Here is a 22179-nt window from a genome sequence, read left to right on the forward strand (position 1 = left end):
TTATCCGAGTTTATTTATTTTTCAGTTTGCGTTTTAAGTTTTGATAAAGAAACGTTTAAAATAAAAAGTAAGTATAATTTAGATTTTTATAGCGCATGCCGTTTGTATATAGATACAAAACAAAAAATACTTATAATAAACGTAGAAATTCTGCTCCTAAATATGACTATCATGTCTCCTTAATTTCAAATTGTAAATCAATGTATGACAGTAGAATTCTTTAGATTTATTCATGATTTATAAAATATGGTTTCATACAAAGTTATATCCTTGAAAAAACATATATTTGATTAAGTGTCAGATAAAATAAAAACGTTTTGTCATTGTTGATTTCTGGAAAAAAGTGACTTCATTTATATTTGATTCATAAAATATCAGAAGTAAAACTATAACTGTTTCAATGACTGTTTACAAATACAAGAAGTATGCGCCAATTTTTATTATTTTGTGTATAAAGACAGATATTTCAAGGGAATAAATCAAAGTGTTTTACTACCTTTTAAAGCAATTTTTATGTTTTAAAATATTACACTATTTTATTTTATTTAAAAAATGTTTACTGTTTTGAATAATAATAAGCTAGCTTAAAAAAGTATATAAAATTTATATGTCTGACAAATAGAAAGGGGAAAAAATCTTAGAATATATTGCCGGAAAAAAGCTCTGTTATAATTTCTTTTTTAAACGCTATTCGCTTTCACTTCAACAACAATTCTTGAAAACAAAAATAAAATTTCATTCCAATAGTGTGCTTGTTTGCTTTTGATATTCTTCCTGGAAAAATATTTCTCTACCGAAACACAATAGAACTTTTGTTCCATTCACAGTTTACGAATGTTTTTAGTGTAGCCTGTTTTTGAACATATGGGTTCTTCTCAGTTTTGTTGTTTTTTCTTACTGTTTCAAAAAAAAATTTAGTTTTAGATTCATTCGAAAATTTTCTCTGCTTTTGCTTCTTTTGTTTTCGAATTTATCTTCAGAGCATATAAAGCTTTTTTTTAAATTTGATCTTGGCACTATTCCATATTTTTTGTACAGTTTTTATCATTCATATTCACACATTTTGATTTCTTTATTCTTTGAAGGGTTTCGAATCATTCTAATTGCATTTCTGAATCGCACAGTTTTCGAACGTTTCTAACAATTGTGTTTCTGAAAAGAACATTGTTTGAAAGTATTTTCGAAAGTTTTTTGTCAGGAATTATGATACAAAAGAATGTAACAGTTATGGTGAACTAGAAGATAATTGTTACTTTTAAAATACACTCTTAAGATGTTTTCGTAAAATTCAGAGTTGTCATGAGTTAGCGATTAATTTATATGGCAAGCACCCTTCTTTAACAAAAGGACCCAGTGTCTGCAATTCTAAAGGACTTCGGATAAATTAGTAGATTTGTTTGTTAATTTTTACGGCATAAAGATTCCTAATTCTATCTAAAGGCGAAATTTTTTTCACATGGGTTTCGAAGTGCTAAGCGTGGACACAGCGATCCTAGGTTCAAACCGACAATGAGCACGTACACAAACAAATCACCTGAATTTCAACTAGAACTTGGACAGAATTAAAGACATTTTTTTGAACTCAGTGTTAATTTGTGGTCCGTGGTCATATATTTTATGAAAAAAAGTTACTGGCAGACCGGAAGTTTTACAGCTATGATAGCTTGACGGCCGTGCATTTATTATTATGATCAGTGACTGTATTTAGAATCATTCGGAAACTTTTCCTGCCATTGTGCTTCTTTTGTTTTCTTCAAATTTATCTTCAAAATAACAAACGTTTTTTAAATTTGAGTATGGCATTTTTTTAAAGATGTTTTTTTTATATAATTTCTTTTGTCATTTGTAATCACACGTTTTGAGTTTTTTTTCTCTTTTAGGAGAATACGAATAATTTGAATATCATTTCTGATGCATGTAGGAGTGTACTTCATTTATGCCGCACTACTGATGTACAATGGGCTATTGGCGGCAGTCTAGGAAACATTCCTGAGGGTAATCCGAAGACATACCATCACAGTCTTGATCCTCTGCAAAGGGAATCTCATTCGTAAGGCCCACTTCCTTAATTTAGAAATAGATTTTATTTTTTAACCGTTGTTGAACAGACGACCCAATTTTTGGGATTAAGACTGCTAATGTTCACCTTCGTAGAAATGTAATTTTGAATCCAATCAAGGAGACAAGGGAACTTCAGGATCAAGTAATGGGTGGGACTCTCGTGGAGGACTTTTTGAGAAAACTAACTCGCATTTGCTTTACACGGATAAGAAAACCACGAAAACCTTCCACGGTTAGCCTGTTGGCAAGGGGACTCTAACCCATGATCCGTGTACCATAAAGGATGTCTTACGTCAGCACTGTGGTCGGTACGAGCCGGGTGCGAAATTCGTATCAACTAACCATAGCTGGGATTCGAACCCGGTTCAGCTCAGGGGGGGGGGCGAGCGCTTTATATCCTAAGGCACCACGGCTCTCAGATATAGATTTCTGTATTGCTGAATCTTTCAATTTTTGCAATATAGGAATAGATTTTTGTCTTTCTGTATCTTTCAGTTTCGGAATATTTTCTACAATTGCTTTAAAGAAAACAACATGGTCATTTTTCGAATATTTTTCGCCAAGAAAAAAAAATCCGCTGTGGGAGTGCTTCAACTCGCTGCACGGTTTCAGTTTTAAACTATATCAATCATATCTTAATAAAAAGAGCATAATAGGTTATAAAAAGGACAAATAAATTAGATATTGAAAAAAAGTTATTAATCTTTTTCGAACAAGATTTCTCCTCTGATCTGAAAATTATTAAAATCAACGAACAATTCATAACCTTGGCAAACTTTTCCAAAAAAAAGTAAAGGAGTAATTTTTAAGATAATTAAAACATTCTTTTATTGAAGCTTGTCATTTTCAGGTAGTTCTGTTTTGTTTGTTTTACATTCGCAATAAAAATTTGCACCATTTTTATAACCATCGTTGAACAGCTGACCCATTTTTGGGCTTACGACTATTAATGTTCAACTCCGTAGACTTGTAATTTTGAACCCAATCCAGAAGACAAGGAAATTCTCGGATTAAGTATTGAGAGTAATTTGCTTTCATGGGGGACTTTTTGATGAAACTAACCCACATTTGCATTACATGGAGAGGAAAACCATTGTAAACTTCCCACTGTTAATCTGACTGCAAGGGGAATTTAACTCATGATCCGTCTACTACGGAGGATATTTTGCAACAGCACTGTGGTCGGTGCGAGCCGGGTGCGGAATTCGTATCTACCAGTCAAATCCCAGCTTGGCCGATTGAATTGCATTCCTAATTTTCTTTTCTAAAATAGTTCATAAAAAATTTATATGTTTTATTCAATTTATAAAGTATTAATTTTTAATTTAAGTTATGTTTTTAATTAAATTTTTATGGACAAATCAAATTAATAGATACTTATTTTTTTTAGTTTTTAATTATATATGGAATATTTGAAAATGAAATATATCGTTAAAAATTTCAATTAAATTAATTTAATTTTCCTCATTTTTGGGGGGAATAATACGCGTGGAAGAAAACGCTGCATTGTTGAAAAACGTGCGATAAGATATTTAAAAGAAATTCGAAACTATAGTTTAACATTCATTCGAAAAAAATCACCCTTTATTTGGTTATACTGGTTCTGATTAGGAATCCAATTTAATTGGTTATACTGGTTCTGATTAGGTGATGTTTTCGTAAATTTTTTTTTATTTTAATAAGATTATTATTTTTTTTTTTTGTTTCTCTCTGGCCTCTGCCCGAAAGTTTCCAAGACTTGGCGATTATTCTGCCACAGACCACGATACCGAAATCTTCTCCCCAAAAAATTATATAAAATGATTAGCACTTACTTTTGAACCACCTGATACTTTTTATTGGGTAACCTCCATAAGGGCAACGTATAAGCAACTCTTCACCTGCTATGGCAGTAATATTTGGCAGAGCTCTGACGAAAGTTAGTCCATAGACATTTAGTCTCGAAGAATGGAAGGTACTGCCAACGTCGTTGCTCACTTGGCATTTGTATTCCCCTCCATCCTCTACCCTCGTATCACTTATGTTAAGAAAACTGACCACGTTGGCGTGTTCTGTGATGTGATCGCCAAATGTGACACGTCCTGTTCTCGAAACTGCCCCTCCATCCACGTACCATGTAACCTTAGGAGGAGGATTGCCAGTGGTCACACATTTCAACGATATTGGCGAGCCAGGATGGACAGATTGTTCTGGAAACATCGACACTAGTGTGGGTGGGACATCTGAAAATAGAATTATTAAGTGCTTATTAAAAATACTTCTGAATAATGATCATTTATATTTATCATGTCTAATTAACAAATAACGTTACTTCTACTAATTAGACATATTTCAATAAATTAATTAAATATGCATTGCTTACAAAAATTTGATTGACTAGGCTTGTTCAATTATTTGAATAGTAAATAAACTTATGCTAAAAATTTAAAACAAAATTACAGATATGGAGAAAAGCTATTCAGACATTTAATTTTTTGGAGAAATCCACGTTACATGCTGTACACTCATACTTTATACATTTTTGTGTAGTTTAAGGATTGTTTCTGAGAGTTATAAATAATATTTTTTTCTTCTGTCATTGAAACAAAGATACTGGAATAGACGAATATGTTTTGCAATATATTATTATGCGATTAACGTTCAAACAATCACTCAATCTATATGGAATCATTTTCTAAAGTCCCTATTTAACGAATCAAAATTAAAATGCACTTTGAAAGCTTTGTCTGTCTTCCAGAAACAGAATTTATGCTTTAATTCATTCATAAAATCAATAAACAGAATAAGCAAATGATTGTATTATTTTATTATTGACTGATTTGTTTTGGTGCTTGTATTGTTGGCATCTTAGTATAAAGTTTGAAGGGTTGTTTATGTAATGTTTGGGACCAAATGGATTTGGATCCTTTCCCACTTCAAAATCACTATGGGGTTGTTATTTATATCCTACATCTACTGAAATCTTCGAATTGAAAGAATCAAAAAAAAAATGAATGCTATGTAGTTAAGTAAGATTCAAAAATAAAGAAACAAATTTCCCTGATAAATCTTCATATTTATTTTCCTACGATATTTAATTTTTAGAAAAAAAAAACAACTAGAGGAATTAACTATATTTCAGACAAGAATTATTTTCTAAGTACAACTCCAACATAGATATTTAAATGAAAAGATTTGCATTTCCATTTTATGAATTCCAAGCTAAAAAATGCTACTGACCTATAATCTATTTTTATTCTTCCTCTAACGTTCTCCGGATATATTGTTATCGATGATTTTAAGAAAACCTATTCAGGTTTGATTTTTGTCCAAAACAGATGTTTAATATAAATGCAGTAACGGGGGACTAGTGAATTTTATTCAATGCATACCCTGTTAATCTTACACTCAACATATAGAGATAAACAAGAATTCCTTACTTACTAGTAAAGGATTTACGATTTAATATGAACTCCGCTTATTTTAGATCAAACCTTTGGTTTCGGTTTATATATATATGTATATATATATATATATATGTGTGTGTGTTTGTGTNGATCTAGTTCCAAAGTAAGTTTATTAACTAATTTAATTTATTTTAGATTTTATTTATTATAAATCTAAGTGTGAACTTAAAAAATATTAGTGTTTATTCATGGGAACTGACAAAAGATGTTTTTTATATTTTTCTCATATTTATCTTTATACATAGCTGCCAACTACTACTGGTTTTTTCATTAGACTACTGGATTTTGCCAGTTTCTCCTGGTTTACTGGTTTAATTAAAATTCTTCTAGTTTTTGTACAGATTAGTTAGTTTCCTAAAAAAATTCCTATTGAAATAGAATTTTTGTGCAGATTATTGCTTGAATATTTAAATAAGTGTTACTAATACACGATGAAGCGAGCCTCATTTATAAGAATCAGTCAAACTTTTTTTTGTTCTAAAATGTTACGTTTACTTCTAATCAGAATTCCCTTTTTAAATTAAGAAATCTTTTTGATTAATTTTGAATTAAAGGCCTATTACTGCTCAAAATTTTGAGTAAGCATCATACATAACATTTCGAGATCATTTAATGTTAATCATAACTGTAAAATATTGCAGTTTTTCTATTTTGATGACTATAAAAGTCCCTAAAATTCCCTATGTGTAAAATATTTCGTACATTTTGAGATATTTTTTATGTTATTTCGTTAAATCTACTGGATTTTTTCCTCTCTATGTTTGCAGCTATGTTTATACTATAAATTTTTTCTTTCAATTTTACTTTCAAAGTTTTTACAATTTTAAAATGCAAGATACACATAATTTTAAAGTATGACATCAGTGTTTTTAAATTTTTGACTTTTATTTCTGGATTTTAAATCAATGGAATTTTTTATATGATTAAAATTCAGATTTATACTTTTCCTTGCTAGATTAGGCTTATAAACTATTTATAATTTAATTTTAAATTTTAGTTACTGATTCTCTATTTCTATTCAGTCTAGGTTCTAGTTTTAATGATAGTATTGCTGCTTTGCACACAAACAAGCAAAGATTCACTGGACAAACCATCAATGTGTGGAATGATTCTGCTGATGACAGTAGAAATTATTCGCTGGATGAATCATTAAATACAACTTCCAATGTGGATGAGGAATCGAATGTGAATTCTGCTGGGATAAAGCTAACGAAATCAGGATACTACACATTACCTTCAATGGAGGAAATATCATCATTGTTTGATGAAAATAAAAGGTGTTTCGTAAATAACTTCACGGTTGGCAGAAAAGGATATGGAAAAGTGATGTTTCCTGGTGTTACAAATGTTGCTGATTTAAACCTGGATGAAATAGGTAAGTTTGTATGTTTTTATATATATATATATTTATTAATTATTTCGTAACCATATATTATAGCATGAATTTTTTATGACGTTGACATTTCTGTTGCGATTAGTCATTAATATCATTGTAGCATTTTTTGGAATAGACAAGAATTCAAACTAAAATATCTTTGAAATAAATGCGTTTTTATTTATGCAATTAAGAAAAAAATAGTTCTCCCTTAATCCAAATATACAATTACCAAATTAAACAATTTACAATACTATAATGGTAGTTTTTATACAAAAAAATGATATATGCAGTAAGTAAAGCGTATGTTCTACCTGAAATTTTCAGCTCCACTGTGCCCTGAGCACTGTCGTTATCATTGTAAGCAAAACACTGATACATTCCTCTGTCATCCCGACGGAGAGAAGTAATCAGCAAGACTTCTCTTGATACCAGCTGTATTCTATTCGTTGGAACTATAATTTTCTGGTCTTTCATCCAAGCTATTGTATGCACTGGGTATCCAGAGACATTGCAGGTAAACGTTGCTTCCTGACCAGTATTTAATAAAGCGTTTGGAAGCAGCAATGATACTTGTAAAGGTGCTGAAAAGTACATATTATGTCACTTAATAACTCATAAGCAAAAATAAATGTTATGTCACTCAAAACTTATAACAAAAATAATTAATATGTCACTTTATGAAAAATAAGCAAAGAAAAATATATTATGTCACTCAATGACTCATAAAGAAAAAAATATTATATCACTCAATACTCATAATAAAAAATGAATATTTTGTCACTGAATAACTCATAAGCAAAAATAAATATAAAGTCACTCAATGACTCATTAACAAAAATTAATAAAGCTCTTCTACAAGATTCAAGAAAATTACTTTTTATTCAGAAGCCGTCCATAAATTGATGTCACTCATTTTTTCCACACTTTTGACCCTCTGTCACAAAGCGTCACTTTCTCATAACACTACCCCTCCTTTACGCTATATTAAGTAAACATATCTCAGTAGTTCTGTAACAAAACCCATGTCATAAATCACATTCTAAAGTTTTATTTTAATTTATTTTTAACTATGTATTATGATATTTGTATTTGTATATTCGCTTCGCAAAAAACATCTTTCCAGTTCACATTTTGAGAAATATTTAGTGTCCTGAATTTTGTATGACAGAAATGTATATTTTACAGTATGAATTTTGTATGAATCTTAATAAAATTCTCTCAAAAAAGTAAGAATCTTCTTAAAATTTTCCACAACGTGAAAACATATTGCTCTAGTGAGCAACAACGAATGCTACCGTTGTTTAAGAAATTAAAAAAAAAAAATTTTTTTTAGACTATTTAGACTATTTTGCTGAGTTTTATGACCAAAAAATTTACATTTGATGCTTTGCGTGTTTGAAGAAACTTTTAATTTTCTTTAAAGAAAAGAAACTCTAATTTTTGACGGTTCAACAATCTTTAGCCTGTATCACTGTATTTGACGATCATTTTGTCACGAAATGACGTGATTTTTGTCGAAAAGCAAACGATCACTAGGCAAGCATATTTTCTGGGTTCTATTTCCGTTCTGACTTAGAACTTATTCCCTCATACTCTTTTCATTTTACGTTGCTCTTCAAAATCAATATACAGAATAAAAATTAATACTATGGTGGTTCTAAAAATCATGAGCTGTCATGAGCTTCAGGAAATGACACGCCTTCAGACAAAACAAAAATAATCATTAGGCAAGCAGAATTTCTAGTGACTGCGTACTTATATCCAGTAACTGCGTACTTATTCAACCATAATCCTTTTTTTAATATTCTTCTGCCTAATCAATGTATGGAATTAAATTTAATACTACGGTGGTTCAACAAACCATGGGCAGTATTTCATTATATTTCACTGTAATTTGTCACAAAACTACATACTTTTTGACAAAACACAAACACTTACTGGGCAAGCAGATTTTCTAGATTTTATTTCCAGCTGGGACTGAGTATTCATTAAGCCATACACTTTTTATTTCATGTTGTTCTGCCTAATTATTATACAGAATTAAATCTAATACTATGGTAATTCATTAAACCTAGGGTTGTAGTTCCTTAGATATGACTATCATTTGTCATGAAATCACATGATTTCTGACAAAACATGAACAATCATAAGGTAAGCAGATTTTTTAGGTTCTATTTCCAGTGACTACTTACTTATTCAGTCATAATTCTTTTTGTTTTATATTATTCTGCCCCAATTAATGTACAAATTTAGCCTAATATTAAGGTGACTCAACAACCCTTGGGCTATATTTCTTAGATTTGACGATCATTTTGTCATAAAATCATTTGATTTTGATAGCTGTTATTGAGTACTCATTCAATCATAATCTTTTTTTTTAGTTTATGTTGCAAGGCCTGATCAATATGTAGTATCAAGCCTTATAATATGGACGAAATTCGTATACTTGAGAAAGTTAAATAAAAAGTTTTCTCTATTTGACAGGAGTGTCATGAAATATGCATAACATATTTCCTAACATTTTAAAAACGAAATTATTTTCCTATTTAATCTTTTTTCAATAAATAAAAATCATTAATATAATCTGCAATCTTTTTATAGCACAATCTAGAATTGAGTGCAGAATAAAATCTATTTTTAGATATTCCCCCTACATTTGCCTAACACATTACCATAGAACCCAAAAATCGTTATATAGTCAAAAATGTCTTGATTTCATTAAAATTCGCAATTATTCGCACGCTTTCATTTCCGCCTACACATTTCAATGCGTAAGGCTAAGAAAAGAAGCCTTGGCATTAAATTGAATCAATTAACAGCCAATACAGGGATTTCTCAACTTTCCTTCGCGAAAACTACGCTAACGTACACATGACAATCGCATTTTTGATTTCCTGGTGAATGGAAGTGACCCGTATGGCCTAGCACTGTAGCCACACCCTCCATACCATTTTCTAAATTTATTAATCTCTATGAATATAAATAAATGAATTTATGAAATAAATGAATTTTTTACTTGAAGCTTCATATGATTCCATATTTTTGAAATAAAATATTTTTATTATTTATCGAATTCAATTTTTCATTAAAGCAGTTCCTATTTTTTAATATCTACACTCTTTGGAACAATGTATGGACAACTGAAAATACATCAATCAAATTCTTCTTCAACGAATGGTTAATACATCAATCAACATTTTCAATGAATGGTAAATTCATCTTCTTCGAACCAAAATTATTCCTGGATAGGGAGGTTTACTCGGAGAATTTCTCAGAAAAATGCTTCATCAGAGACAAATTTTGAGTATCCATTTCTTACAGTGCACAAAAAAATGATTTGTGATAAATTGATATATTTATAAACGTTGCAAAGTATACAGTTCATGAATTTTCGCCAGGAAGTATCTATGTAATGGAAGTAAAGTAGATATATTTTTAGTGTCATGTAGTTGGATAAAGAGTAAGTAGAGAGATACCTGAGATAATGAGTGATGTTTCTATCCTCCTCTCGCCAATACTGTTTCGGACGATGCACTGATATTTACCAGCGTCTGTTCGTAACACTTTCCGGAAATTGAGCGTTCCCTTCACCAGCCACACTCGTCCGTCTTCTTTGACGGGACTTAAGACACCGGAAATTTCCTTCATCCATCTGAAAATTAATAAAATCCAGACCGAAGAATAAATAAAATGAATCCCAAGCTTTTTTTTCTGTCTATAACTACACAGAATGTATTATACTATGATTAATTTTGAAGAATAAAATTCTAAATTATAATCAAATTGTTCCGAGTCTCATAATTAATTGAAGATAGCGGAAATTTCCTTCATCCATCTGAAAATTAATAAAATCCAGACCGAAGAATAAATAAAATGAATCCCAAGCTTTTTTTTGTCTATAACTGCACAGAATATATTATATTATGATTAATTTTGAAGAATAAAATTCTAAATTATAATCAATTTGTTCCGAGTCTCATAATTAATTGAAGATGCCGGAAATTTCCTTCATCCATCTGAAAATTAATAAAATCCAGACCGAAGAATAAATAAAATGAATCCCCAGCTTTTTTTTGTGCTATAACTACACAGAATGTATTATACTATGATTATTTTTGAAGAATAAAATTCCAAATTATATTCAATTTGTTCCGAGTCTCATAACTAATCGAAAAAGAAGAAAGATTTCAGAATAGTGAAACAGGTATTATCAAACTCCGTCATGAATTGATGGAAAGTAGTAATTTGTTAACTTTTTTTTAAAAATTTCCAATGACAGAGAGCTTGATAAAATGTAACAAGTAAACAAAAACCAAAAAACAAGGAATAATATAAAAATAAATAAAAAAAGAAATCATCGTCTAATTCGGCTAGTACTGTTGACTAGTACTGTCGGCTAGAGCTGCCAGCTAGTAAAATTAAAAATTCACAAATGAATATGGTCCCCACACAACCCCTGAAACACTTAAAACCCCGAAGGAAAAATAATGAATCTGGGGTTTGCATAATTTATAGGCATGACTTCAGGATTGTTTATTTTTAGTTTTGTTGCGCAAACCGTGCACGCAAATTTAAAAATCGTGCACGCACAGTAACTCTTTATTAGAACTAATTCACGTGTTTCGAACATTGTTTTGTGCATTTTTTTATCAACAATGTATCAACTCCTGAGTTAAAAGTCGACTTGTGCCTGTTTTATTTTAGCTTCCTGCCCTTCCATCATCAAGAAACAAAAGCATTTGATAGACTTTTTCATACAACAAAAAAAATTTAACAGAAGAAAAAGTGAAAAAAAACTGCTAATAATAGATAATATAAGATATTAAAATTTATCATTTGCTTTTAAAAAAAATTGTGATGTGAAGAGTTATGATGTGATATTTAAGTAACAAAGGTTGCATTCATTTTGCTGCGTTTTAAGTGATAAAATTCATTTATTATTAAACAAAAACTTAAGAAATTTATTCTATTTCCTGAAAATATATATAAATATATATATTGTTACAGTAGTAATATGAATAGACATATTCACATTACTATCCCTTATCCAATCTTGAGATTTTATTTACTCTTATTAGGATAAAAAGAAATTTTTAAAAAAAAATTAGCACATTTTGTTTAACTTTGAAATATAAGTCTCTCGAAACAGGAGCCAAACAATTCATTTTGAAGATCTTTTTCAATCTTTTCTACTTTCTTTACTTCAAATAATAAGTTGAAACGGAAAAATGAAACAAAATCAGATCGTAAAAATGATAAATGATACATTTTGTGACAAATAAACTAAAGAACATCGTTCTTCTTTCTTAGAAAAAAAATTTTTTACACCTTGAAAGAAACTTTCAAAAAATAAAGTAAAGTGAAAATATCGATGTGTTAAGAGCACTAAAAGCGCTCCTTTTATGCATCTCACAGTTCTTTTTAACAGCAAAATAAATAGAAATGAATAAAAGTCACGATTTTTGTTTTGTTTCTGTCAGATTGCAAGAATTCTTAGAGATCAAATTTGTTTAAAAGGGAAATTCAAAATACCGAAAGACGATGTCAAAAGGACGATAGATAAGATGTATTGCTCTAAAAATAATTAAATAAAAAGAACTATTTCTGGAAGTTAAAAAATGCTTTTATGTCTTTGTTCTTTTTATTTTTTTATTTGCTTGAAATGCACCTGCATTTCCTGGTGACATTTTAGAGTGAAAACTATTCCTTGGCAGTAAATAAATTTTTTGAATCTTATTTATTCTTTATGTGATTAATTAAATATTTTAAGTGAGAACTATTTCTGGATAATAAGCAAAAACAGTTGTGGTAAAAGTTAGTTATTTAAAATTGCTTTTTCTTTCTCAAGTATTTTTTCGATATCTTATTTGAGTCATTTTTATTCATGTGTCACATTTTAGAATAAAACGTGATTCCGTAATGGAATAAATGTTTTTTTCCCTTAAGCTACATTATTTATTATGTAATTAGTTTTGATAATTATTATTATTGGTTATTTTACTTAATTATTAGTTTTAACTTAATTATTTAACAATACTTAATTAGTTTACGGTACGCAGTAATGACTTTATTAAATGATAATGCCCAAACGTTCTAGAAAAGTAAAAGAACAAAAAAATTAAAATGGGGAATGTAGTTTTAGTATGATAGGTAAATGTTCGGATTAAATGGGTTGATCCTAAATGTATTGGAAAAGGAATGTTGAATTTGTTAATATCCTCATTTATTTCAACATGAGGTGAATGAAACATGAAGTGTAAGCTCTAACTCACATTGAAGTTATTTGGTGTTGCTTCAGGAAAATTTAGAAATCATTCTAAAACAACAATTAAAGAAGGAGAGATTTTCAGAGAGTCAGTTGTTTGAAACTCGTAGCAAATGAAAATTGAATACACTTTTTATTGATCTTAATGCATAAAGGAAACACTCTTAAAGCTATAAAGATTATTACTATCATATAGCTCATACTCTTAGAAAATGCGATTGATAAAATACCGCACTCTTATCTTTAGCATAAGGCAATGGAAACTTTTTAGTAAAACAAAAGCAGTGATACTAATTTTTAAAGTGCAATTACAAAGTGCTACTTAAAAAGTGCAATTAATAAAATATCATACCCTTATCTTAAGCAAACGATAATGAAAATTATTTTTAAAAAATGATTCTTATCTAGAAAGTGCAATTAATAAATAATCCCACTAGTACTTAAGCAAACGACAATTAAAAATTAAAAAAAATTATACTTACTTAGAGAGGGCCACTTAGAAAGTGTAATTATTAAAATATCACCCTCTTATCTTAAGCAAAAGACAATGGAAACTTTTTTTAAAAAATGAGACTTATTTAGAAGTGTCACTTAGAAAGTGAAATTAATAAATTATAATATTCTTATCTTGATAAAAAAAACAATGGAAACTTTAAAAAGAAACCAATTTATTTGTGCACAATGCTTAATTTAATAAAATTAGATAACGTTTTAAGAAGGTTAAATAAAAAATATTTTTTTAATTCTATTCTATGCAATTTTTTATAACTCAAATATTCGATTTTTCAGATTTGTCTTTCTCTTCTTTTAAGTTCGATATATGCAGGTTTCAATGTATATTCACAACGGAAATGAGATTTATTTGGCTGAAAAAATTAAGTAAAAATATCTTCATCGAAAAGCAAATTGCTTTTATCTAACTTTTATTTTATATTTTATTTGAATTACCTTCATTCAATTGTGAATTTATTATTCATTATAGTGATTTTAAAAAAAAGACTATATTTCCGCAATGTCAAATAATGTTTCATATTGTTTATTTTTTATCTAACTTATTTTACTCACTAGTAACTATTACTGGAATTTTTAGTTGAGAACTACTTCAGGCAGAGAGCCAAGGTTTTCTAGTTTTAAAGCTAACTGTATGAAGAAAACTATTTTATATTTGAGATAATAGTAATTTTAAATATTGAGGAAAATTTGAATTAGCTTTTATCTAAAATATATTTCGATAATTTACTTGAGCCAAGGTGATATTCATGGGTGACATTTTAAAATGAAAATTAATTCTAGATGAGAAATAAGATTTATATCTTACATTTATAAAGAGGGGATTAATTCTGGAAAGTTAAAAGATGTTTTTATTTGCTTTCAACAATATTTACTTGAGTCTTTTAATATCAGCAGTCATTATTGAAATTTTTACATGAGAATTCCTTCTGATTTCAATATTTTTTTAAATTCTTCTATACTCACTAATGAAAATTCTAAAGCAGAACTGTTTACAAATGTGGAAAATAAATTTTTTATTGCTTAGTCTTTTTAAAAAGCAGTCAATAATAACTTGATGCTATTATAGGCATTCTATATTTCCTAGCTTTTGAAATTTCTTTAATTTCATAAAATTTTTTAATTTCATATTATTTTTTTAATTATTTTTAATTTTATTATAATTACATTAAAGCAATTATATAATTTTTATCGTATTTCATACTAAACGAATACAGATGCTTTTATTATTTTCTTAATTGCTAACATATTAATCAGTTCAACACTCATTAATTCATTGTCACGACTATTCGAATATCAAAATCTATTTTTAACTTTATTATTCTATAAGCTGATGAATTTTTCCAACCACAAAAATGTTTCGGTCACAAGGTCATATTAAATTCTACCTATCTTTTTGGTGATTAACCTGTAGCCAGATTATTTAAAATTTATTATTGTTAATGCCGGTTTGACTTTATTTTTGGCTGTATCTATCGATAACTTGCCAACTTTGGATACTTTTCTATGATCCTAAGAATCACTTAGGAACTATTCATACACTGTTTATTTAAAATTCTTGGCGTTCAGACAGGGTGGTCGGATGCCCAATGGCTTCTTAGTCAGACCGTTAAAAATTGCAAAAAAATGTCGTATAAAAAAGGATTTCTTCATCTCCGTAAAGGGAGATGCCACTTATTATTTTGTTTTGTTGATATGGCCATATTTGTTCCCTTAAGAAATGCTCTCTAAATAAAGCATGTTTGTTTGCCATATTTCTGCAGCTATCCATCTTTCACTACAAATGAAAATGTACTAGGATTCACCACTATTGCTTTTTTTTTAATATTTTTTTTTTTCATTTTCTATAACTAATGAAAAATAGACGAACTTGTAAAGAAAGAGACTTAACAAGACTTCTATTATTATTATTATTATCTATATTTATTTGTGCTCGTTAATAACGTTTCTAAATGAGAACTGTTTATTAAAATTGAAAACTAATTTTTATTTTTCTAGTTACGGAAATTGAAAACTACTTAATCTCTAACAGATGCACTCTTTGGACGAGAGTATACAAACAACCAGTATCATGATGTAAGGGTGTTTTTCAAAGTTTGATCTGAGTTCCGTTGATTCCTGTAGTAGGAAACATGGCCTCTAAGATATATGTGACCATTCTGGATACTGCTGCTCACTCAGTTTTATACCAATATTTCGGGAAAGACAAAATTTTCTTCCAGCCAGATAACTTCTCCATCCTCACATAGAACTTCCATGCACATTCGCCATCCTTCGCACATTCGGACACCATTATGGCGAAATTGGTATTGCTGGCCTTCGCAGAGCTTTGAATCAAAGCCTGTAGAAGATTTCTGGGACGAATTAGAACAATAAAAAATACGTAACTAGCTAAATCAAACACCCTCACTACTAGAACTCACTTCAGTTTTAATATGTTTGTGGCATACAATTCCTATGGCCACGTGTGATGCCACAATAGGTATTATGGATTTTCCTAACTTTTATAATTTCCTTAATTTCATTTTTTTCAATCATTTTTAATCGAACTTTAATTCAATTAATCCAATTATTTCATTTTTATTACCTTTTCTTAAAAGCGAATACAAATATTGCATTCTTTTCTCGACAATCAGAGTAATGGCTAACTTTTTATTTTAATACAAATATGAAACTCATTAATTCACTGTCGTGACTAGATCAAAAACAGAATCTATTTATAAATCTTTATTCTTTATTTCTTACCACAGACATATACATGATAATAATATTCTCGCAGTTTTTTGGCGATTAGCTCTCGCCAAATTATTTTCAAATTTAATATTGATTTAGGGGTTTGGCTTAATTTTTTGCTGTGTTATCTTTCGATAAATCGCCAACCATAGATCTCTTCCCATGTTTCTAACTGCCCGTTGGGATGATAAGATGGAGGGCATGCAAAAGGGGTACCAAAATCGTAGTACTGGATGCTTCAGGACTCACCGAGTCTGTACCACTGAGACCGGACCGGATTCTCCGGATACTTTTGTCTAGTTTTGCATATTATGTAATGAAGAAATTAATTACATTAAAATAGGTACTTAGGGATTATGCCGTCGAACTGTACATGGGGATTTTTCTGATTGGGGCGACCTGCAATGCTCTCGAAAATGTGCAAATCCCTTGAGGCCATCATAATGAAATGCAATTTCCAAAACAAACACATTAAATTTATCAAATCATGATAATAAAATAATAATAACAAAAAACGTAAGTGTAGAAGATCATAATAAAAAGAATCAAAACGAAATAAAACTTTTAATAATTACACAATGAATTATTCTTGAATCCAACCATATATATTGAATCATTTCGGCATCCGAAAATCCTTGAGAGCTTTTAAAGCGCAAACAAAAAAAGTCATTATACTCGTGCAGTCACCGTTTTGATAGGCTATTGAAAACTAACTCGAGTAGTCAAGGATTACACAGAAAAAATAAGATAAAATTTGTGGTTATTGGAGCAGGAGCTATCTTTTAACGATAATATCAAGTTTGGCCAAAATGGTCAAAATGGCCAAAATCCCAAAATACGAAAATGGTTAACGGGATAATCCGAAAGTACGAAAATGGTTGACGGGATAATCCCAAAGTACGAAAATGGTCGACGGGATAATCCCAAAGTACCAAAAAAATATTTAAATTTTAATATGTAAGTCATGGGCAAACCTGTAAAGAGGAGGTGGATTTCCTTGAGCGACGCAAGGTAATTGCGCTGGTGATCCTTCAGCCGTCCTTACCTGCAAGCGGCTGAATGTAACACGGGGCAAAGTGGAGGCATGAGGCTCTGAGGTAGAATATGAAAATAAAAAAGTTATTTGAAGTAAAATGAATTTTTAATCAAATTTACAAATTGATTTACAAAGTTACATGAATTCCTATAATATCAAGAGTTGACCGGCAAAACAAGAAATGATTAAACAATTCACACATAGCCTAAGCATTATACAACACCGAATGGCAAAGTAAAAAATATTAATATTTTAACAGTATTACCCAGAGTTATTACGATTTATTAGTATTATTTGAGAGAAATTTCTGGGTGAAACAAGTAGTTTCACATTCTGTTTTTCTTTAATAAAAAAGTATGGACTTTTGATATTGTTCATTGTTGCCGGCGCATTCTTATTGGCTAGAAAATAGACATTAAAACTGGACAAGCAAGCATGACTAATATAATCGAGTTTTGAATAGTCGTTAATAAATGGAGCTAGAAATGCATTTATTATCAGATTTTCTGTGAAATTGAGCTGAAATATAAAGTCTTTGTAAATTGGTGACGCTAAATACCATTACGATCACTAGATGTCACCCTAAGCGAATTTTTCCTCTGGGGACATTTTGTAAGAACGCGTGTACCTAGGTTCAACGACTGTGAAAGATTTGAAACCTTGTTTAACATCTGCTATCACCGGCATTGATAGTGATTTCATGCACAAAGATTGACAAGAATTATTTAGATTACAGACGTCAGATATATGTCGTGTAACACACGAAGCGAATGTAGAATATTTGTGAGGGATACATTCGAAACTTGCTTAGATAACCTCTGCGCAGAAAAAAAAAATCTTTTGAAATTTACGTTCTAGGATTTAATCTTAATGGTTCGAGAGGGTGACTTCAAATATGCTAATTAATTGGAGTAGACAATATTTTAAGTTACGAAATCAGACGCAACAGCGCACTTTCTCTGAATAATTTCTGACTCCCAAAATATAGCGGGTCGCAGGCAATCTGGAAAATATGTTCCCCATAGTTTGATCAGGAGAGCAGTCCTACGTTTCGACCTTCTAATGTAAACTTTATTTATTGCCATTTCACCACATACCGAGAGCATTTGAAACCAATTTAAAATTTTTTTGAAAATAATTATAAAATTCGTTTATTCCCCGAAACAAATTATAAAACAAATTTAAGTAAATTTTTATTAGTTTATTTATCAATAGTCGAAAATATTTTGCATTGTTAGGCATACTTTTTCTACATATATAATTTTAAAGTGCGTAATTTTACATGGTAAAATACATAATTTCAATGAAATAAGTTGAATAGTTCTTGAGAAATCTAATCTAAAACAAAATCTTACAATTAAAATTCGATTTCATAGGAAGTATTCGACCAATTTATTCTAATTTTGTATTTTGCCATGTGAAATTGCTTACTTTAAGATGAAGTAAAAAGTTTTAAACTTTACAACTCAGAACGACTTTTACAATTTTTGACTCTTATTAAAGAAAATAATTAAAAATAATAAACATTTACTAAAATTTATATTTTGCATAGAATTCTGTTTGCATAAAGGAATTTTATAATTGTGTGCAAAATCTTTTCAATTCATTTTAAAAGTTCTCGAGTTATGGAGAAATACGTAAAAATAAAATTAAAATTTTGAGGTCCAAACTTTGGATCGCTCTCCTGACCAAACTATGGGACCATATTTCTCAGACCATATCCCCTATATTTTGGGGGTCAGAATTCCGAATCCATTGAAAAAAAAATTTATGTTTATTCAGAGAAGGTACGTTTTTGTGTCTTATTTCGTAACTTAAAATATCGTGTGCGCTAATTAATTAGCATACTTGAGGTCACTCCCTTGAGCCTTAAAGATTGAGTGCTAGAACGTGAAGATCCGATCATTATATCAAACGTTATTCTGGATGGTCCGTTTTTTTGGAGCTCTGAACATACACTTTTAATAAATATATTTAATAAATATTGCTTATAATCCAAGAATTATAATCATCCTTGAAATTGAGGCATTCATTTTCCCTTACCCTGCATATTTCAAGAAAATCGATCGAAAAACGTATTAAAAAGTAAACATTTAAAACTCTTATTATGCGTGAGTTTAATTTTAAAATAATATTTACAAACGTTTGCTAAGTTAAAATGAGATTCTGAGTTCGAAAAGGTCGCATATATTTAAAACAATAAGCACACAAATTTAAATAACATGAATATTAAACAATAAATGCCTTATAATTTCTACCTTTTACATGAATTGATTAGTTGTTATGAAATATTAGATATGATTTCCAAATAGTAATCATGTTGATTGAACCATAGTGGAAGTTTATTGTGATCATTTAGTAAATAAAGATGCTTTGCAGAAGATTAAATGTTGATGAAAATTATCTTGTATACATACATATTCATGAAATATTCGCTTTCTGAAATTTTGCAATCTTTCGACAAAGGAATATTTTGTTGAAATTATAGTGCTTATAACATACAATTTTAGCATACAATCCAATTGTTTTCAAAATTAAATATTCATCACAGAGCTTAACATTAATAAATTGTAGTATTAACCGTTGTTATAGTTTGTGGAATTTAAATATTTGTCTAATCCTGCTGAGTTTCTGCTCTATTACATGCAGTGTTTAACTACATAATATTGAAGAAAATAAATTTTTTACATAATATTAATATGAGTTAAATAAATAAGAAAGCGTGATTTTATGCCAGTAGTATTAACTATTGACGTAATACATATAGTTCATTAAGTTTACGCATGTTTAAATATACAAATGACATGAAATTTATTATTATTATTCGTATTTTTTCACTCATACAGGAAATTTTATTTAAATTTAATATGCAATGCTTTTAAATTTATTTATTATTTTTGTAACTTATTTATAAATACAATTCATGCATATATCTATCTGGAAAAACTTCAATTAATGATGAACTAAGAGCTGTACAGAAGGGAACTAAATTTAAATAATTAAATACAAATTGTAGAAATCACACATAAGAGACCGAGTATTATATTGTTGCTTTTGTGTTATTCTATTTTGTTTTTACGTCATTTCTAATCATTTCTTATGTTTTGCATAAATTTTTTTACCGCTTTCACCCGTAGTCACTGAGAAATAAGGCCATTGAGATCAAAAATATTCGTTGTATAAGCGCTTTAAAAATTATTAAGCCTTTTAAAGCATGTTACATGAGCTCGATATATATGTATATATATTTTTTCAGTTTTGCAAATAAGCGTAGAAATTGTTCTAATAGATAAATAAGCAAATAAATGCAAAGATTTACGGCAGTAAATACTGTGCTAATATCTTTAAAAAATATTACTGAAACTTGCAGTTTTCAAGATTTAAAAATTGGGAAATTTTTTCTTTTTTTTCCTTTATAAAAATTTATGCAATATTATTAATTTGTGAAAATTAAATGATTTTCCTTTGACTATGCGCTTAGTGCAAATAAAAAGGTGTGTGTCTTAGATTAATTTTAAAAATAAAATAAAATAATTGTTCTGAGGGTACTTTTACCCAGTAATTATTGAGAAGTTGAAATCAAATTCGCATATTTTAGATTTTGGTGAGCTTTTCGGATGCTTTTTTTAAGTGCAACGGCTTTGTCCGGTATTTCCAACACTGTTTCTGCATCTACGCCACTGATTTCTTAGTTATGAAGTTCTAAAAGCAATTGTTATTTATTCCCAAGAATGATGTTTTTTTGTTGTCCTCAATATAATTACCCGATATTTCTTATACTAATGCTTTCTTAAGTGCAATGACCATTGTCCGGGTTGCTAGAAGGATTAAGTTACTTTTCAAAAAGTTTTAAAACATTCATAAATGTTTTCAAAAATTAGAAATAGATGTTTTAAATATGATAAGCTAATGAAAATTTAATTTTTTTTAATTTTTCAAACAAAGTTTATGGAGAGCGCCTGTTTGCATCTAAGTGCAAGCTAAATGGATGCTAAGCTTCAAGCGCGAATGAATATTAACATCGCCAGCTCTTGAAAAGATGTAGCACAAGTTTTTATTTGCTTATGAAAAATAGCATGAATTAAATTTTTGTCTTACGAGTTTAACTTTTAAAATTGTTTAGATTGTTTTGAAGGCATAATTATATAATTTGATAGCTAAATAAAACTTCATGCAGTCGTGGATGATTACTTAAATTCAATCCAGTAATAGACTTTTTTCTTTGACTTGAAACGGAGTATAGTTACATTTCGGAAAATTTTGCAACACTCAAAATTTAAAATAAAATGGAAATATTTTAAGCTACAGAAAGATTGAAAAAGTTTTAATTTTGAGAAAGTTAAAGTTTTAAAAAGTACTATACAACCGTAAAAGCAAATATGTGCTAAATTTTATAGTAACATAAATTTGTCTGATTTTGTTTTTAATAATTGGCGTACTTACCGGTCACAGTTATTTTTCCAGCACTGATACTGACGACCATTTCACCCGTCAGTCGGTGTCGGGTCTGACATCGGTAACTCCACTCTGCGTCTTTCTCCTGCGTTTCATGGATCAATAACTCACCAGAAAACAGTACAGTGTGAGAACGAACTGAAAGCAGAGAGAAAAAAGTTCAGAACAGTGTGAGTACGAACTGAAAGCAGAGAAAAAAAACTTCAGAACAGTGTGAGAACGAACTGAAAGCAGAGAAAAATAACTTCAGAACAGTGTGAGTACGAACTGAAAGCAGAGAAAAAAAGCTTCAGAA

General features: G+C 29.3%; 1 protein-coding gene across 1 annotated transcript in view; it reads right to left on the reverse strand.

The window, feature by feature from the left end:
* The window catches only part of LOC107449454 (cell adhesion molecule Dscam1-like), a 165235-nt gene that overhangs the window by 39870 nt on the left and 103186 nt on the right, over positions 1-22179 (reverse strand). The window contains exons 4-8 of the mRNA XM_043047305.2: positions 21873-22022; positions 17368-17485; positions 10362-10537; positions 7197-7466; positions 3876-4283 (exon numbers count right to left, since the gene is read on the reverse strand). Coding sequence (XP_042903239.2) covers positions 3876-4283; positions 7197-7466; positions 10362-10537; positions 17368-17485; positions 21873-22022 — 1122 coding nt within the window. The remainder of the gene's footprint in view (positions 1-3875; positions 4284-7196; positions 7467-10361; positions 10538-17367; positions 17486-21872; positions 22023-22179) is intronic.

Source organism: Parasteatoda tepidariorum, chromosome 1 (assembly GCF_043381705.1).
Source record: "Parasteatoda tepidariorum isolate YZ-2023 chromosome 1, CAS_Ptep_4.0, whole genome shotgun sequence".
NCBI classification, from domain to species: Eukaryota; Metazoa; Arthropoda; class Arachnida; order Araneae; family Theridiidae; genus Parasteatoda; species Parasteatoda tepidariorum.